Source organism: Diadema antillarum, unplaced genomic scaffold (genome assembly GCF_040938485.1).
Source record: "Diadema antillarum isolate AM-2024a unplaced genomic scaffold, OU_Dant_1.0 scf00000045, whole genome shotgun sequence".
Taxonomy (NCBI): domain Eukaryota; kingdom Metazoa; phylum Echinodermata; class Echinoidea; order Diadematoida; family Diadematidae; genus Diadema; species Diadema antillarum.
Window position 1 is genome coordinate 3,412,527 of NW_027270934.1, and position 19,492 is coordinate 3,432,018.

The 19,492-nt window shown below is 38.3% G+C and overlaps 1 protein-coding gene across 1 annotated transcript; it reads right to left on the bottom strand.

The window, feature by feature from the left end:
- Positions 1–1,007: 1,007 nt before the first annotated feature.
- LOC139714692 (uncharacterized) lies at positions 1,008–9,351 on the bottom strand. Its single transcript, XM_071626367.1, has 6 exons — positions 9,162–9,351; positions 7,853–8,149; positions 4,967–5,640; positions 3,491–3,719; positions 2,122–2,265; positions 1,008–1,786 (listed from the first exon to the last, which is right to left on the bottom strand). The coding sequence occupies exons 1-6, from the start codon at positions 9,325–9,327 to the stop codon at positions 1,485–1,487; spliced, it is 1,812 nt and encodes a 603-aa protein (XP_071482468.1). The 5' UTR covers positions 9,328–9,351; the 3' UTR covers positions 1,008–1,484.
- Between the last annotated feature and the right edge of the window lie 10,141 nt (positions 9,352–19,492).

Genomic DNA, 19,492 nt, shown 5'->3' on the forward strand with positions numbered 1-19,492 from the left:
CATAATTAGCTGCATAATGATTGGATATTCATTCAGAATATATTTCATTTCAATAGCCAGGATTTATGAGAAAAAATAAATGGGAGGTTTAGGGTAATGGACCTTCAAATGATAGCAATTGTGAGAAAAGAACAGAAAAGCATGCAGAAGATTGCGATCACAGGCAACCTGCTTGACATGGATCAAGGCCTCAGAGAAAAAAAAAATCGAAATGAAGTTTTACTACGTAATATCTAATTTTTCAGGGACGTATCTACAGAATAAAGTGGTATCTACAGAATAAAGTGTTATAATCGACTACAAGGTTTTGTTTTTTGTTTTTTTTTGTAAAAGAGAGCGGGGAAAGGCAAGAAGAATTGGTTCTGTTTTTATCTAAATTTGATCATAATTTATTCTTTTAAAGGGGCAAGTGTAGAAAGTTCATATAAAGGATAAACAAGCATTACTATTGAAGGCCTGTACTGTAGTGAGGTGTGCTGAGTGTCTTGTGAAGAGATGGCATCAGCCGAATAGCCTTTTTATGCAGTCCCTGAGACTAAGTCACAAAGGTTCTAGAAATTTGTAATTTATCCAATATTTAATACTATATATGACTGTGCATCACAAAACAAACAAAAGATCTCAACCCTTGATTTTACGCGAGGACTCAACAAAGGTAAAATGGGTTAACCATGTCAATTTTGAGTTTTCCATATTTTCAGAAAGAGCTATTCTTCTTCTATACATTATTCTAGAGTTTGAGATGATACATTGAATGGGAAAGTGAGTTTTCAGCAGTTTCGTTTCAACTCTTTTTTTTTTGTATAGTATAGTGTGATCAGGTTTTTCTTAGAGGCCCCTTTTCATTTCTTAAAAATCCTTTGCACAGTCTTCACTTTCAACTCTAATAACTTTTGAAAGGGAGATGCTACTGCTTTGAAAGCTGGCATAACATGGACAAAATGTGTTAGTATAGAGCATGTTCAATTTCAGCTTAATTTGATATCTTAATTGTTGCTACAGTGGTTTACATCATGCTCGTTGTCCCATTCATGGCACAGGTAGCATAGCTTTAAAGTAAAGATTAAGCGCGTGAATAGACCCTGTACTTCAGAGCCTCTTTTTCTCAGTTCAAACTTTTCTAAAGTGTGGGCTTTCTTTCCAATATTTATATAGGTTAGGAGAATTTAGTTGAATTGCATTATAGAGTGTGCTCTTTAAGAATACGCCCTTACCTAATAATCCATGTCTGGCGACTTTTTGTTGGTTTTGTGGTGCAGGGTCACATAAAGTTTTCATATACGCAATGATAATGCCGAAAGCAATAACATCATATCAGTTGAAAAATATGTTTGTATACATTTCTCTTTCGATTGACATGGACTTAAAGAATAGTGCAGTGTAACTTGCTATCATCACTTTGATTTACAATGTATCAGCGCCGACAGTTTGCAGCCACGTAATTGAGGTACAATGTAATTGCTATAATACCAAATTACAGGATATTACAGGCTTGTGATTTTCTCTATTATGAGAAATTTACATTCCCCAGTCTTGTTGTCATTTTTTAACCCAGATACTTCAATAAGAAAACCACTGTTTCGATCTGGGCTGATTGGTTTCTCAATGTCTTTCTGATTGACCGCTGAGTATCGGCGACCAACTCTTTCGAACAAGATGAATCGGTCCCTGGCAAAGACTCTCTGGTACGCAATGGCAAGGCCACAGACGGTCGCGGAGGTAAGGAAGACTCCCACGTTCCCGTAATACGCCATTTGGTAGGAGCCAGTCTTGTCAACACTTTCACCTGAAAGATTCAGCAAGTGGACAAAGTAAGCACTAAATTCACCATAAAATAGCTTGAACAGAAATTTAGAAGTGGAATTCACGCACTTTGCAGAAATCAGTGCACATTTATGTATTGTATAACTGTCCGCCTTGACTATATGCCTTTCATGCATTTCACCATCATACCAGTATCATTTTCAAGTGTGCTTGAATAACCTTTGTATTGTATTGTCTAGTGTGCTCTTGGACCATTTCAGGTGTAGGCTTTTGTCAAGGCCCTCTCGCTGCATTTGGTACGTGGAAAATATGTATCACAAATACCACCTTGGTCTGTAAAAGGTAGTCACCGCTTACCGAATACTGCCCCTAGTGTTCCACCCACGCCGAGGGATACCGCCAACAATGTCCAGACATGGAGGCGGTACTCGTCCCTGAAGATCTGCTCACCAAGAGAATGAGACAGGGAGTTGATTGAAGCTAGTACGATCATCCCTTGCACTGTTGGACAGATACAGATTTTTATAGAGTCAGAGTATACAAATATTAATTTATGTTTATGAGTGCAATTGACAGAATATTTCATGAGGTGAAAGATGAAAATGATCAATTTTTCATTCAATGAAATTCTTAATCATTCATGTCAGTCTGTTCATCTGTATATGTGCATGTGTGGGTATGTATGTGGAAGGAGGTTAGTACCTCCTCGGTATAGTTCATATTGTATCTTAATCTGTCTGCCCGTCCGTCTGTTTGTGATTGTTGTTGCATGCTTCTGGGCTTCATTGTGGTCTCCTCTGCCAAATCTTTTTCAATGATTTTGAGATTGGCCAAGTTCAATTCAATTTCAATTTTATCTTCGTATTTCTCGATGGAAAGTACATAGAATACAATAGAATACATTAATACCGAATGCTCAGATCGGATACATAAAAAATAGTACATTTATGAGGAAAAGAATTACACGTATATGATTTTTTTTTAAAACCATGATTATCGTATATTGTTTTTACGCAGTTCCAACTGTTCCACGATTAGTATAGTATATATTATATCACGGATTTACGTATCGCAGCAATCTTTCAATTGACTTGCATACATAATACAACATTAATTATATTTTCGCTCAATAAATCAGCAACAGGTGCTGGAAATGAAATGTTGTAACTAATTTTAGCAGAGCGTTGTCTTTAAGAAAGTTTCGGAAAGGAACTGAAACATGTTGATCCTTTGAAGCAAAAACAGCCCCTTTGTTTTTAGGTATTATACGATTTCCTTACGTTTAACCTTAGATAGGTATACATCTCTCCATCTATGAGGTTCCCACAATCATATAAGCCACTTTGTTTGCTCATTGTATCGTTAAAAAAGAGAAAATTTAGTCACTGACTTTATCCGTTCGCTAATAAATTATGGCTCGACTACCAAGCATAATCTTGGAAACAAACAGGCTGAATATCACTGTGCGCAAGTCCGGCCCTGTTTATTACTAATCCTACCCGTGTAGACAGTGGTAGATCCAGGCGCGCGTCCCCTTCCATTTTTTGTTAAAACAAAAGAAAACAAATAAAAAGAAATAATGGGGGGGGGGTGCTCCCCCTTTGATTTTGTAAAGGCGCCACACTTTTACAGAATTCTTGGATCCACCCCTGTTAAAGCTTGTAATGTTCTATAGCATGTATACAGTATTTATACCAAAACTGGCCAATTATTATCTAATCTTCACCTGCTGCCTGAAAGAAAATGTACGACTTCGAAGGCGCGATCTGTGCCATCACGAACATGAGAATGGCGCCAACACAGTTTGCCGCCATGAGAATGAAGATCTTGGGGATCGGCAGACGATCGGTGATCACGCCCAGTGCGATCTTCCCGACAATCTCTGTTGAACCCATAGTTACCATGACCATAGCTGCCGTCTTCTTCGAGAATCCCGACGAAATTGTCATGTTGACCTATGACGTCAACAGTGATGTACTCATGAAAATATTCACATGAAAAATTCAATGCAGGTTAAAGGGATTGTATAGTGTTGGTTGAGGTGAGGATTCAGCGTTTAACTTTTTGTGAGACACTTTGAAACCACTCTGTGAAATCTTAAATAGCATACAGTACTAAGAGGAATTCAAAGATTATTTGATGAAAATTGGTTTTGAAATGGCTGAAAACAAAGTAAAGCAAATAAATCTGCATGAGAGGTGGAACCCACCTTTTGTTAGGATCGCTTTATTTTGGCTATCTCAGCTATTTCAAAACCAACTTTCATCTAATAAACTTTGAATTCCTCTTAGAATCATTATGCTCTTTCAGGTTTCACGAGAAGTTTCTAATCATCGCAACAAAAAAAAAAAACAATCATCATCGAAAAACGTTGGAAACCTGGAGCAACACCTCAACCGAAACTGTACCATCCCTTTCAAGTTGATGAGGCCAGCTAAAGTAAGATAAAACAAAATGAGTGCCAATATCATCAAAATCACACAAAAATATTCAAAAACAATATATCTTTAGCGCCCTGGTTTAGTTGCATGAAGGTGGTTTCTTGACAAACTCAAAGGATTAAAACAAGAGCGAAATAGAGAAGCACCTCGCACCTGTATAGACTTATACATATGAAGTGATTTTTCCGTTTATTTATTAATTTGCACACGTATTCCTGAAATAAAAAAAAAAACAAACGACATCGTGATGGTTACTTTTACTTGTAAGAAAAGGCGATGATTTTTCGATTGTACAAGTTTCAAAATTTGGCATAATCAATCTTAAACATAATGTTCCCATGCAGTTTCAAAATTGAATTGACCAATGATTCATTCTGAAATGTCCTTCGAATATGACTGTTGTAAGTAGTCTGATGCTTCTCCACGTCGTCGGGTTCACTTAAAGTGTGGTTTGTTTGTTTTTTTTCCTGGGGTGGGGCGTTTTTTTTAAATGAATAAATTCGGTCAATCAAACATTAAAAACAAACGAATTACCCAAGGATAAAGTGCATTATAGTGTGATATTTAGAGGGAATTTAAATAAAGTTAACAATAACATTAAATGAACTTTACCTTGTATCTTACGCGGAGTTTCAGTCTACCAATACGGTGGCAAAATAATGTTCTGTTTATAGATTGAATCAGAAAACTAACTTCTTTTTTTTTGGTCGAACTCGTCACATTCACTCACACTCCCTTCAAACATATTGAAAATACTGTACCGTGCTGAAGTAGGCAAATGACATAGCAACAGCCGCGGTTACGAAGCCCAGCTGTATCAGCCACGTTTCCGGCATTCTCAGGATCCCGAGACCATGGAACCATGTGCGGGGTTTCCCAGTCTGTCCATCAGCGAAACCCTTCAAAGAGTCAGCCGACGAGTTCAAATGTCCTCTAGCTTTGTGAAGTCCTTCTGCAGTACGATCAAAATGGCGGGGTTCTCCATCAACAGCTGCAAGAATAGAACCACTGCCCTGGAGTTCAGGTTTATGACTCTGTTTGGAGCTGCACTTTTGATACAATATTTGTTTGACAGAGTTCTTGGCAGATACGTCATTTTCGTGAAACGTCCTTGAACTAATAGAGTTTTCAGGTTTGCCGCTAGAAATACATTGAACACTACTGAGAATTGTCGCCGCCCTCGGGTTAGTTCTCTGTGGAATCACATTGTCACAGTTGCTGTCCTCCTGTAGTTCTCGTTCAAATTTTAAGCCCTTGCGGGCAGAATCATCTTTAGGTCCATCTGCTACAGGACATGGTTCAGCCGAGGCAGGAGTGAACATGGGTACACAGAAACATCCAGTCACGGCAATAATTCCTGACATGACCCTCATCATTGTGCGCCAGCCGAAACAATTGATGAGAGTGTAAACGACTGGGTTGAAGACCAAGACACCTGAAAAAAAAAATCCACAGATAATGAATTTCTTCAAACGCTATATACATGCATAACAAAAGCAAGACTTCAATAGCGATAATTGTTACTAAACTCCACAGCCAAAGTATCAGTTAAGAGGTTTTCGACACCACGTTATCTCTATTGTTATGTCTCTCTTCTCCAGAGTAAAAAAATCATTCGTACATTGTTTATATAAATATATATGTATATATTATATATATATATATATATGATCTATTTCTATCCCATTGTTCCACACACCACAGAAACTGCAAAAAGCACGATGGCATGCATGAAAATGATTACGCCCACAAACAGCGCAAACGTTAACTATGACCTCAAAACAAAGTCTTCTCTATTGATGGTCAGGACACAAATTTAGAATTTTCAACAGCCTTTAAAAAACATATTCCTTTAGTTAAATGTACATCTAAGTAGGCCTACAACATTAACATAAAGTACGACGACTCAGATAACAGATCAGGCATTTTGTTTCAAAATTATAATATTATTGTAAAATACTTCTGTTTCAACGAGTGCTATTAACACTTAAATGTACTATATAAGCAGGATGCAACGGAGGTACAAGTAGTACATACAGATAATGTGTTAATTAATGTTGCCATCCAACTAGCCACCACGTTTGATCTTAGCTTTTGAGATTGGGAAAAATCTTGTTAAAATCATCCTACCTTTATATGAATTTTGTAGAGATCGTTGAATTCTTGAGAAGTACATTTTAAACTTCATCTTTTTTCGTCGGGTATGAGGGAAGAATGATTAGAAATTGTTTAAACGCTAAAAAGAAAAAAGACGTGCTATAATAGGATTGACAATACATTGCAAAGTTTTGTTTAGACACCACATTATCGAAATCATGGGAAAGCCTTTAGAGTGGTTCCGGGGAAGAAACTTGGGTAGATTATTTGTGTTACTTAAGAGCTCATTCTTTTCCGTTGTTTTGGGAGGAAATGAGGTACAGAAAATCTTTGATGTATACCACCTTTACTGAACCCTAATCATGCACACGCTGGAATATGAAACTCTGTCTTCTATTCTTTCAAACATCTAACACAAAACAAACAAATCAATTCATAGATATCAACTCCATCACTTTAACGCATTTCCTTTGCCGTTACAAACCCAAACTCACTATTCTATTATTTTTTTTTGCATCTGTTGTTCCTATAGATGCGTATTTTTTATGTAATTCTCTTGATGAAAATTCTAAATGTGTACCAAGTATTATGTCAATAAAGTCTAGACTGAACAGGACACCAAAAACATCATAAACCTTAAAACTTTTTGTCATCTAATCCTTGCTATTTTTTTCTTTACTTTGACTACATAATGCGTCTATCCCGTAGCCGAAGCCATTGAATACGTATCCTCCCAGGCCAGTAATTTTCATTCTGTGCGACGTTTTCCTTCTTTTCCTCATCAGTTTCCTCTAAAGACCGTGACGATGTTTTTAAACTCTATCATAACCCCACTCTTTGCTGAAAGCTGGCGACATTGTAAAGGGCTTTGTTAGGATATTAGTTGTTTGTTTGTTTGTTTTTGCTGTCGGTGCCTTTTATGTCTTTTCAGCGCATTTCTCTGAAGCCAACATTATCTTGTACCTCATTATTATTGCCTAGAGTATAATACCTACTAGCACCGCTTTTTAGCTTCCCCTCCATTTTTAACATCATTTAAGTTATAAATTTCATGCATATATCCTTTACAATATTATAATCATGTTGTTGTATACTTGTATACTACTTTCTTATCATAGCTAGAATATAATTATGTGTTTCATTAATTTTGTTGGATGCATTTTGTACACTCATGTTTAAAATTGAATGAACAAACTTAATGAATGAATGAAGAAATAGAGGAATACTTCGGTCAGTGTGAATTTTACCTGATGTTGCACCATATTATATTGTGCTGGTACCATGATGGAAGATACACATTTCTCTACTGTTGGGGAAAGAGGATATCATGCGCAAGTCTACTTTTAATCGACATGTTTACCGAATTCCTTATGAATTGATTAAATACCTGGGAAGAAGACTAGTCCACAGCCGCTTAGATAGACTAACTACCAGACTTCACAACCATTATTATGCCCGGCTAAACGATGATTTAAAAAAATGAAACCTACAAATACCACGTATAATACTTAGGTTTACGGTTTTTACTGACTACATTTATTAAACCTTACCGATATTAAAACCAGCTGACACAAATGCAATTGCCAATGAGCGATGTTTATTCGGAAAGTAGGTGACTGTGCAGTTGACCACACAGCATAAAATGAAGCTACATCCGAGTCCGTAGAGACAGCCGTAGGAAAAGATCATCACGGAGATACTTGGAGCAAACGAAGTCGTAATCGAGGCTACGACGCAGAGGGTAACGCCAAGGAAGACGGCCAGACGGTATCCTATTTTCGTGGTCAGCGGTGAGGTGATTAGACACGCCACCATTGATATCCCAAACGAGGATGTCCCAACATAGCCTGAAAAGATATCACAAGGTACGCTTTTGATTTGCCACATAGACATAGTGCAATACGTACAAACATGCTAAAAGAATTCATTCTTCAAGCTTTATACATGTGTATAGCTTACGTGATGATATAAATACCGGATACCGACATTATGATGTCACGCAAATAGACATTCTACCAATTTCTCTTTCTTTTAGTAAGTTCTGAAGCTTTCGGACCTATAGGCCTTCATCGGGATTTCAAAAAAGACACAAAATGACAGAGTGTGCCATATTACCTGCAATTATGTAGTAATGATATAACTTATATAACAATATGTGTACAGGTTGGCACACTATTTCTTGCATCGTTTCTCTCTCTCTCTCTCTCTCTCTCTCTCTATATATATATATATATATATATATATAATGTATTATGATATTTATTCTTATACGCTCTGAGCAGTAGGACAGACACAGAAAAACGACATGAAAATGATGATAGCTGTATTTGACATCGGTTGCTCAGTCTGTATACGGGGAAGTATATGCCTTGTTAATGCGAACGCAAGCTAATTACTGCACAAAATCCAAGACCATATTCCTCTAAATGCAGCGCATTGAAAGAAAGAAAAAGAGGTAAATCAGGATTGTTTGATAGGCCGATATAGATTACACATATAGTACTAAAGTTCGTATCTATAGTCCAAAGAATATTACCAAGAAAGAAAAACCAAAACAAAACAACGAATCTTCTGAATAATATTTCTAGTTATTCCAGTCAATGCAGACATGAAACTTTCTTTAGCTACAACCGTCAGCGGCAAAACAATTAATCACAATCACATAATAAAGTCTTCTTCGAACCTCCTAGGTGTCACGTTCACGACATTGTTTCGGAGAGAAATCATATAATGCTGACGAGCAAGGAAGTTAATATAGCTGGTATACCATCGCTGCGGGTTATCATAGAAACGACAAATACAAGCTCGCAGATCAGCGGATTTGATCGCAACGCATAAGATTTATGTAGCGTTCGTTACCCGTTTCGGTGACTCCGCTCCCGAATTCTTCAATGAGGGCAACCATCAGCAGGCCAAAGGAGTACATGAAGCCGAAGGTGACGGCGGCGAGCATGGATGCGGCGACGACAAGTACCCAACGCCACTTGGCCTTGAAAGCGGTCCTCCACGTGGTCAAACAGCCCATGGTTTCCGGTTTAATACCAGATACCGCACTGGTTGTTTTCCATACGATGCCTCTTAACGCTGACGCACCCCTACACTCGTCTGTTCGTTATCACTTGGTCCTGTATAGTTCACGTAAGAATGAGATGACGAAAAATTCATTAGATGTAGTGTTGAAACCTTTCAGGGGGGGGGGGGGAAGGAATAAAAAAAAAAAAGTCGGAAAAGAATCCAGTGAAAACAAAACAAAACAAAACAAAACAAAGGGAGGAACTTTCAGTTATCTAACATGGCATTACGCTGACATCTTTGAAACTCTTTGAATCAAAGAAAAACGTACTAATATGACAGCATTCGCCATCTGGTTGGGTTACACCACAGTGAGAAATGTAAGTTACACTGCTGAATTTTATACAATAGAATATGACTGGCTTACGATTCGAGTTATCACACATTCCGTTTTCACACGACAAGAATGTTTAATTTGAATCACGATTCTGAAGTGATGCGTCATTACATCCATGTTTCGAATTAAAAAGATGATACTAACTTTTTACAAGATAGGCCTGCTTAGAAACAACTTTATGAAATGGTAAAGAGCATATGATTCTAAGACAATTCAAACCTTATTTGATGATAATTGGTTTAGATATGGCTGAAGAATCCAAAAACAACCCTAACAAAAATGGTGTGTCCAACCTTTTCAAGGATGCTTTGTTTTGAATAAATTATGTCAGTCATTTCAAAACCAATTTCCATCAACGTTTAAATTCCTTTTAACATTATTATGGTCTTTCACATTTCATATGTTTCTCAAAAATCTGAAGAAAAAAAATCATAAAAAAACATGCAATCCTGTAGCCCCATCTCAACCATAACTGTACCATCCTTTTAAGCACTCTCGGTATTTGTGTTAAGGAAGTTAATTGAAAGAACCACATGCGTATCTGGGGATATCCAAGCATTTTAAAAAGCACAATCAAAATGTGAAAACTGGCTACAAATTGATACCGCGGGCCACCACTAGTTTTGAAATGCACAAAGTCGGAAGTGCACTCACTAATGTACATTTACCCAGTCCATTTCTGATTTTATATAAGTATCTTATATTGATTACATTATATAGAATGGGGTCCTGGGGTCAACTGTAGAAGAGTGGAGACGGTGCCATTTGTACAAAGCGATTAAGAGATAATTAAAACTTTGGTGGCAGATTTGTCCATGAGTTTTCAAGAAGGAAATTAAAAAGTGAAAATTGGACCCCAATTTGTCTCCCTCTCCCCGCCTCCACCCTCCATTAACAAACCTTACATCAACTGTAAATTGTGCAGTAACTATATTCTACACTCTTAGTACTAACTTCCCTCTATCACTTTTGGTTCTAACGGAATGAAGATTTCGGAATGACGATTGGGGGGGGGGGAGGCGGGGACCATGGACACCATGGGGGATATGGTGCCCAAAGGCACGACAACACGCGACTGGCCGCGATGCACGACGCATGACTCATGACGGACTCCGGGATGACTGCAAACGCACTTACCTCTGTAGCTAGCTAAGATGAGTTTTTTTTGTTTTTTTTAAGCCTTCTCGTCAATGTCATGCAAACGTTTTCGAGTTCACATCGCATGTTCGTGCCACGCGGTGGAGAGTACATAAAGCACACGTCAACAAAAAAAGCCAATAAAATGGTTAAGTAACAGAACAAAAATTGCCCATAAAGTAAGGCACTGGTGTAACCAGCAGTGGCCTCTGCTGAACTTTGTGCAGAGCCGTGTGTGCAAAGATCGAGCAGGAGGGTGAAAACAATGCTACCTGTGGCCTAGATTATTCACCTAAATAATATTTCATATATGTACACAGTATAAAAGCAAACAATAACTTGTCCAGGGGTCCCACACGCACACAGACACTGACACAAACGCATACACGCACATACACACGTGAATAATAGGGGAGATGCAGGACATGGCTAAACTATCCTTTGACTGCATGGCTCTACTCTCTTGGCATTTAGATAACCACTTTCGTGATTTTCTATTCCATTTCAGAGCACAATGCCACAAAACCACGAACGAAAAACATATCCGATGTGTTGGCTCAGTGAGTAGAGCGGCTGCCCTCACAATCGGGAGGTCGTGGGTTCAAACCCTGGCCGCGTCATACCAAAAGACGTTAAAAGATGGGAGTTGCTGCTACCTTGTTTGCCGTTCAATAGTTGAAAAGGTTAGAGCAACGTTGATCTGGCGCTGCTCAGTGGCTGCCGGGCCCACGATCAATTGGGCAAAATGAATTTCCATTCTTGAACAATAAAATTCGGAGTTTATATCCAAAACAATTATTATTATCAAGGGAGCTTAACGGATGTTCCCCATGCGTTTTGGAGAAAAATAAAACAAATGAAAATAAAATAACAGACATTATCTTTATTGAAACTCTCATTGAAGGCTATAGCTTGCTTAGTCAGAGTAGTGGCACTTGTGAATGTAAAAATATCTAATTTTATTTTGCTTACCATTTACATCAAATGTCTATGAAAAGAGTAGAGAAACTGACTTTAATGGAAGTTAATTTTCCCCTACAAACACAAACACAGTTGCAAGATTTTAACATTCGTTTCGACTGTCGAAATGTTCATGAAGAGGTTGTATAAATTACTTACACTTTGCCATTCGCATAGTCATATTGACCATTCAAAAACTGTTCCCGAAAAATTAGCGAAACTTCAAAATTGCATAACTTCCTTTTTTTTTCATCCGATTTCAATCAAAATTAATGTCGTAATATTGAACTCGTGATATTTTACTTATTCTTAGCAGATTTACTATTGTTTGGACAGGACATCCCCTTTAATGGATTATCTCAATGGACAAGAAGATCTAACAGAAATTAATGTCACTAAATCTTTGGGAAAAAATATATATCATGTATATATATTTATTTTTCAGTTGACTATAAAAAAATACCAAGGAATATTTTCCTGGATATTATCCCAATCATTCTCTCTCTCTTGTATCCGATTCCATGTTCGTTAGAAAAACAAAATCATTGTCCATTCCTATCTTACACGGCAATCAAATGTACCTTATTTTCCTTTGACATGTCTCAAGTTTGCCAAATTTATATTCTCCTTTTCTGGCCTTAAATGTGACCCGTAACAGGGTCGGGGAATTTCGGAAAGCGTCGAGGAATCTTCCGAACTGCCGGGTTGTAGGCTCCGGCTAGGTTGTCGACGCTTTCTGAAATACCCCGACCCTGTTACGGGTCAACTACCAATATTACCGCCAAAGATCAGTCGGCCTGATGAAGCGTCCGTGAGAGGACGTGAAACGTCGCTACTCCAAATAACAATAATGTAAGTCCAGTTGATTAGATTTACCGATAATCATAGTTCATGTGATACTTTACCTGGATGACTGAGAACATTCACAGACATATGAAAGACTTTCCTCTTTTTAAATTCCACTTGCCTACTTTGTTACTTTTAATAGCTGTCAATTGTTTAGTTATTGCTTATGAGCAGACTGCAAGCTACAAGATCTGTTTGCTAGCAGTCCTCTCCATTACCAACAATTTTGATTCGATAATATCATAAAAGTCACAGCATACATTATAATTAGTTTAGTTTACTGGTTTTTCCTTCCTTATAATCTAGTGCCCATTTTATCTAATCATAATATTATTATCTATTCAAATGTATGGTGTTGATGAAGATGGAATCCGGCTAACTGTAAAGTACCAGATTATATATTCAATATTCAAATGACCTACTAAAGGAAAAACATATTTAAAACTGTCTAAAAGTGAGCAAAGGTGAAGAATGAAGTAGAATTAAAAGATTCAAACTCTTTTCACGAAATAGTGTCTATCAGGTCTATACCTAAACATATAAAACATCCAAGCAGAAATAGGGGGAAAATAATTATATCAGGTTAGTTTTAAAAGTTTTACACTGGCTCGCAAATGAACATTCATTCTTGTGTTTTTCTTTATTGAAATCAAAACGTGAAATGATATGATATCTGCTTTTAAATTATTGTAAAATTCAAGAATGATAAGGCAGTTCTAATCATAAAAAAGGAGCAATATATTTGCTTAGTTTTAAAATAAAATGTTCCTCTTAACAAACCACTGAAGTTTATTACATACTTTCCCGCAATGATGAAAAGACTCGGTGATAAAAGTTTATGTATCTCATAGGTAACAACTTTAGTCATCGTATAAAGAAAAAGGTCTAATCAGTGCTAGAATTCAGTCATGATGTCAAATCAGGCAACCGAATCATGAAATTTATTCATAATCTGACAATTGCCGCTTTAAGCTAGAATCTCACCAACCTTATTGTGCTTCTGATACGACGCTGGTCCGGTACTCATCACATCGCAGCCCGTTTGTGATTTAACTGTGGTAATGACTGCGATGAACCCTCACCAAGAGTAGTCTTGAAAACACAAGTGCATGCAAGAAAGAAGTATATCGTGCAGCGGTATCTAGCCAGTGCAAGCTACGGCAGGTTTTAGATAACCATCATGAATGTCTATAGACGTTACGAGATACTAAATGCGTCCATCGAGAATGTCATAAAGTGCAAGCAAGATATACACACACGCACATCCGCACACACGCACGCACACACGCACATACACAACACGTTATTTAAACCACTTGCCAATAATAGTATACAGGCCCCTTGGACATCGCGATGTCATCGGTAAGTATGCTGCGTTTACACCATGTTCCCGGCGGCCATGGCAGTCACGTTTCAGGCCACCGTGGACAAAACGGGATGGACGTGAGACAGGGCGTCGTGTCAGATTTTTAAAATGTGTAAAAAAAAAAATGCCACGACAGTAAGACTGTGTCGGTGCTAATGAGAAACCTCGTATGCCGTAATAAAACGAGATGTATACGCAACAAATTACGACGGCAAGTATTATAGCCGCCCTGTATTACACGAAACTCGAAGGGAGGCGGTACGAAGCAGGACGCGATGGAAAATATTGAGAACAGTTTGTTAGCCATACCGGTCATGTTGAATAGAGCGAGCGAGGACTAGACCGAACAAGACTACCAATGGAAAGGGGATAACAGGAGAATGTCTCATCTATGGCGCATTGCGTTTCGAGCACACGCGGGGCTGCCGTGGCCGTTGGGATCATGGTGTAAACGCAACATTTCCAATACCAGAAAATGATCCCTGAGATGGTCAACCTTTCTATAATCTTCTTTTCTTAGGCACTATATACAACATTTGCTATGATAAGATAAAATTTCTCTCTGTCGTATGCACAAAACACAAACACACAACTTGAAAAGTATAATTCTCAAAGAGAACGGGATTTTCGTATACTTGATGCATACCTATAGCATGGTGTAAACGCATCATTTCCAATACCAGACAATGAGATGGTCTACCTTTCTGTAATCTTCTTTTCTTAGGCCCTGTATACAACATTTGATATCATAAGATAAAATTTCTCTCTGTCGCATGCACAAAACACACACAAACACGCAACTTGAAAAGTATAATTCTCAAAGAGAACGGGATTTTTTTAGACTTGATGCATAATACCTAAACAGTTACATAAATGTAGGGTATCGCCAGTTCGCAGAATGCTTCCGAGCCTCTGGTGAGCCCGCAGAATACGATAATTTGCGATTTAGCGGCTGGTGTATCGAGTCTGACTTGTTTCCGCAGATCATCTTAGCTGATAAAGTTTCGCGAGCGCCGCGGTACATACCATTACAAGTATCATTATTCAAATTGCAGTCATGCCAAGCCGGTGACACGTACCTCGATCTTTGTAAAATGGTAACATGAATCCCAATCAAAATGATCGACTGAGAGCATTCACGTGATCAGTCTCTCATTCAGCCTAACATGCCCGGCCAGCATAAGATTTTTACTCCTAAGCAGTAACGACCGGTACTATCTCCAAAACCACTCAGAAACATCATTGCTCAAAGGCATTTTTTCTTCTTTCAGTTGCCCTATAAAATCTAAAAACACACAATAAAAAACAAACAAACAAACGAAGTCCGCCATAACGCGGCGAGGTAATTATCGTCCATATATGAAGACTTCGGTTTCAAAAGGTACTATTACATTCATAATTTCAAGTTCTGAGAAAAACGTGATTTTGTAATTATCATATTTAGGAAGCTCAGACTGGAATGATATTTCCCCCTATTATATTGCTAGATATAGATGATACAACACTAAAACCATTCTCTAAGAAAATCCAGGTCCATTCATTTATTTTCTATGAATTAAAAATTGTTTATATTTTTTGTGGATGTAGTACCTTTTGCAACCGAAAGTGGATGTAGTACCTTTTGAAACTGAAATTTCACATGCCATAGATATATTTAGTGTGATGTTATGACATGTTTCTCGGATTTATTTTTTTTCAGCAATGGTGTTGATGTGGATGGGATACGAGGTCAAGGGGGCCTAGGTAATTGACAATGCCCTGCCCTATTTAGCATCAAGAATAACAAACCAACGTGCATCGCTTATAATGCCCCACTTCTCCCTTGCTGACTAATTATATTGAATGAATGACTGTCATTGTTCATAAGCATGGGGTGGGGGGATCCATTATGCGTGAACGGTTATAGATGGGGAGGGGTCACAATATCTCACCAGGTGATTTCTCTCTTCCCTTTTCTCCTTTTGTTTTTCTCTCACGAGCTTTATCTCATGATTTCTTATCTTTTTCCTCTATGTTTTACATTTTTGGCTATTTTTCTCCGAGTCTGTGAATTCTCCCTTCACGTGTCTAAAGAATACTGTATTCATTATCTTTTCTTCAATTTTTTTTCAATGGAACTTCTAAAGGAAAAGGTGAAAAAGCAGCATCTGAATGTGCTGTATTTTCTAAACACTGTAATTAAATTCATTACATGAATTTCATTCTTGTATGTTCTTTATCAGGTAAGAGAAATCTGATAATCTAATAGCTACATGTATTAACTAGAAAAGAATTCTGAGAGCGCAGACCTCCGCCAAGCATGCAGCTCATTTCCACCACTGATCTTGTTCTTCTATTATTTCCACCCATACTGCATTGTGTGCAGAGTCGCCCGGATCCCAATAAATAGAAGCCTTTGTTACGTCATAAGCTCTCAACTGCACGGCGCGCCTCGCCCTAATATACAAATGATGCACAGGAAAGAGTGCGTTAACGCCACGAAATATTCCTGTGCATCATTTGTTTTATAAAATGGGTCGAAAACCGCTAACAGCATTTTCATCACGTACCTTTGTGGGTCAATACCAGTCAGCTACATGTAGCACTCGCTCAAGAGTCAAGATGTCCGAAGATGTTCGTCCCAAACATTTACGCACGTCGCACTCGGAAATCCCGCACATATAATTACTGTACGTACAAGAGTATACGTACGCCACACATGTTATGCACACAAGAAAGGCCGGCCGGCAGCCCGAACTAGAAGTTGTTTGCAGGATTTACAGCGCGTATAGTAGCGCGCGACGCACTTGTAACAACCGATTGAGTGCGCACTGCTAGTGTAAACATTGTGCCGTCAGGCCGTGCATGTTAGTGAGAAATTAATGCACGCACACGTGACTCATTTCAGCGCTTCCAATTGGCTACATTCTTGAACCCATTTATAACAGAAATTATAAAATGGGTTCAAGAATGTAGCCAATAGGAAGCGCTGAAATGAGTGACGTGTGCTTTGGTTACTCAGTCCCATTGCACTGCGTGTTAAATCCTATTGCCGATCGTCTGTGCGCGCGGCGGCTCCTTGTGGCCTTTGAATTGCATGCATACGCGCTGTCAATCCTGTAAACAACTTCTAGTTCGGGCTGCTGCCGGCCGCCGGCCTTTCTTCCCTTGTGCATAACATGTGTGGCGTACGTATACTCTTATACGTACAGTACAGTAGACCAAGCGTTGTGGGACCGGACGCGTACATGGCGTCACTTTGAAGGGCAAATCCAACGATTTAGCAGGTTAATTCTCACGCCGTTTTCAAAGTATGTTGTCTAGTAGGCCTATATGAGGAGTCTATCCAAGTCTTTAAGGTGAAGGGTGCATATTCTATGTAAAATAAGTAAGTTTTCATGCGGGAACTTAAGTGTACGGAAACCCAACCCCCCATCATACTTATATGTGCGGGATTTCCGAGTGCGACGTGCGTAAATGTTTGGGACGAACATCTTCGGACGTCTTGACCCACAAAGGTACGTGAAAAACGCTGAAAAATGCTGTTAGTTTCGAATTTTCGACCCATTTTATAAAACAAATGATGCACAGGATTATTTTGTGGCGTTACCCTCGAGTGCACTATACGCCTACACTAACGCACTCTATCCTGTGCATCATTTGTATACTAGTGCACGCACTTTAGTGCGCGCATGCAAACCTCAAAATGCGCGCAGCCTGAACTCGCAAGTTCATTGACCCTACCTGCTACTAATATCAAAAATCCTTCATAAATTCCCAAAAAATTCTCGGATCACTACCAAAAGTTAATGGTTTGGTACTTGTGTCATTCTCAACATTTCCTGCAATTTTCATCCCAATCCGTTCACCACTTTTTGAATTATTTTGCGCACGGACAAACGAACGAACGAACAAACCAACAGTATTAAACGAAAACATAACCTCCCCGCTTGGCGGAGGTAAAGATCAAGACCGTCGATGAGTAATATGACCACTTATAATAAACGCACATTTGGTATTTACGATTGTGACATTGTATAAGTAAAAGGTGTCATTTACAAGAATGAATATAATTCTAGTGTTCAAGGCTGTATGTCACTATTTACTTTCAAGCCCTGGTACAGTCTTGACATCATGCACGTATAGAATAGCACAGCATATCCACAGGTAAATCACTGTCGGTAGGGATGTCAGAATTGCATGCCATTGTATACATTTAACAAAGTAACTTTGCTTTCAGACTAGTTGTCAAACACTTATCAGCTGTGAAGTTATCTATGTAAGAAATGGACTATACCTACAAAGTGTCTGTCCTTCATTCTAGGGACAATTTATGGCTCAAACTAAACACCCTATTAGCAGTAACGCACGGTACCGGTAACTAACAGTAAATGCAGTACGTGGAACTACATGAGAGTCGCGTAATTTCTCCAGTTTCCCCGCCGTTTCTCCTTTGAATTACTCGAGTGTCGACTGCTTTTAATTCACGATTCTTCTTCTGGGATGGTTTGTTTTATCAATGAGTTCTCCTTCATTTTCCTACATTGCTTGATCGCAATGTGATGAGTTTTTCAAGATATTGGTCAGATTTGCGTGGTGGTTTTAACAGAAAGCCAAAAAGCCAAAAGCCAACTTCTATCACAGATTAAAGTCAGTAGACAACGTAGACAATGGTAGAGGGTCAAGCCAATGCTGCTCTCTGATTGGTCAACTTCCCGATGATGTCATTGGAGTGGATGTAGGCTAGTACCTTTAGTAACCCAACTAAATGGATGTACACGTAGTACCTTTTGAAACCGAACTGATTTTTAAATGTAATTTTTAAACACTTTCTGGTTAAAAATTCAGCTTTTCGTTAGTAAAGGTATAAAGAGGTTATCAAGACCAAAAAGTGGATTTTGATGGAAAATGGATGTAGTACCTTTTGCAACTGAGCTCTTCATATGTGGTTTCGCAGTCGGAAGCTGGTGCACACGGCCTAAAACAAAATAATGATAACAAAAAATATTGTTAAACACACTTCATGCATAAAATTAAGTTGCATTATTTTATGAAGTGACAACCATCCATGTAACCGTTATTCATAATTATATACATGTATTAAAAAAGTAAATTACTAAGTCGAGTAGAGTGGTAGGAGGCTGCTACAGTTTCAACTTAAGCCTATACAAGCTGGAGGACTAGGCTTTTGTGAAATCAGACAGCTGTGCAGCTTGTCATTACAATTTCTATACAGATGTGAATGATCCACGTCGGAAAGTAACAGATCATTCAAAATAAAAAAAGAAAAAGGTTGAGGTTTATTCTTTTGTATAGGAGGAAAGGTGTTGAAAGCTTTAAAAACACAAAAAGCAACAATGTACATAAATACTGCAAAAATCGATAAGTGCCATAGTAACCATAAGACTTCGGTTTAAAAGGAGCATAGGCGTTTCAAAAAGAATTTACACTGCCTCTTCGTAGTGACAACATTTCAAAGGAATATAAAGAAGG

Bases quoted from the DNA above. Each gene is read 5' to 3' on its own strand.
- LOC139714692 (XM_071626367.1), bottom strand. From the start codon at position 9,327: ATGGGCTGTTTGACCACGTGGAGGACCGCTTTCAAGGCCAAGTGGCGT. The intron at 8,150-9,161 runs GTAACGAACGCT...ATATCTTTTCAG, and splicing joins GAGCGGAGTCACCGAAACGG to GCTATGTTGGGACATCCTCG. The intron at 3,720-4,966 runs GTACAGTATTTT...TTGACGTCATAG, and splicing joins CATTTGCCTACTTCAGCACG to GTCAACATGACAATTTCGTC.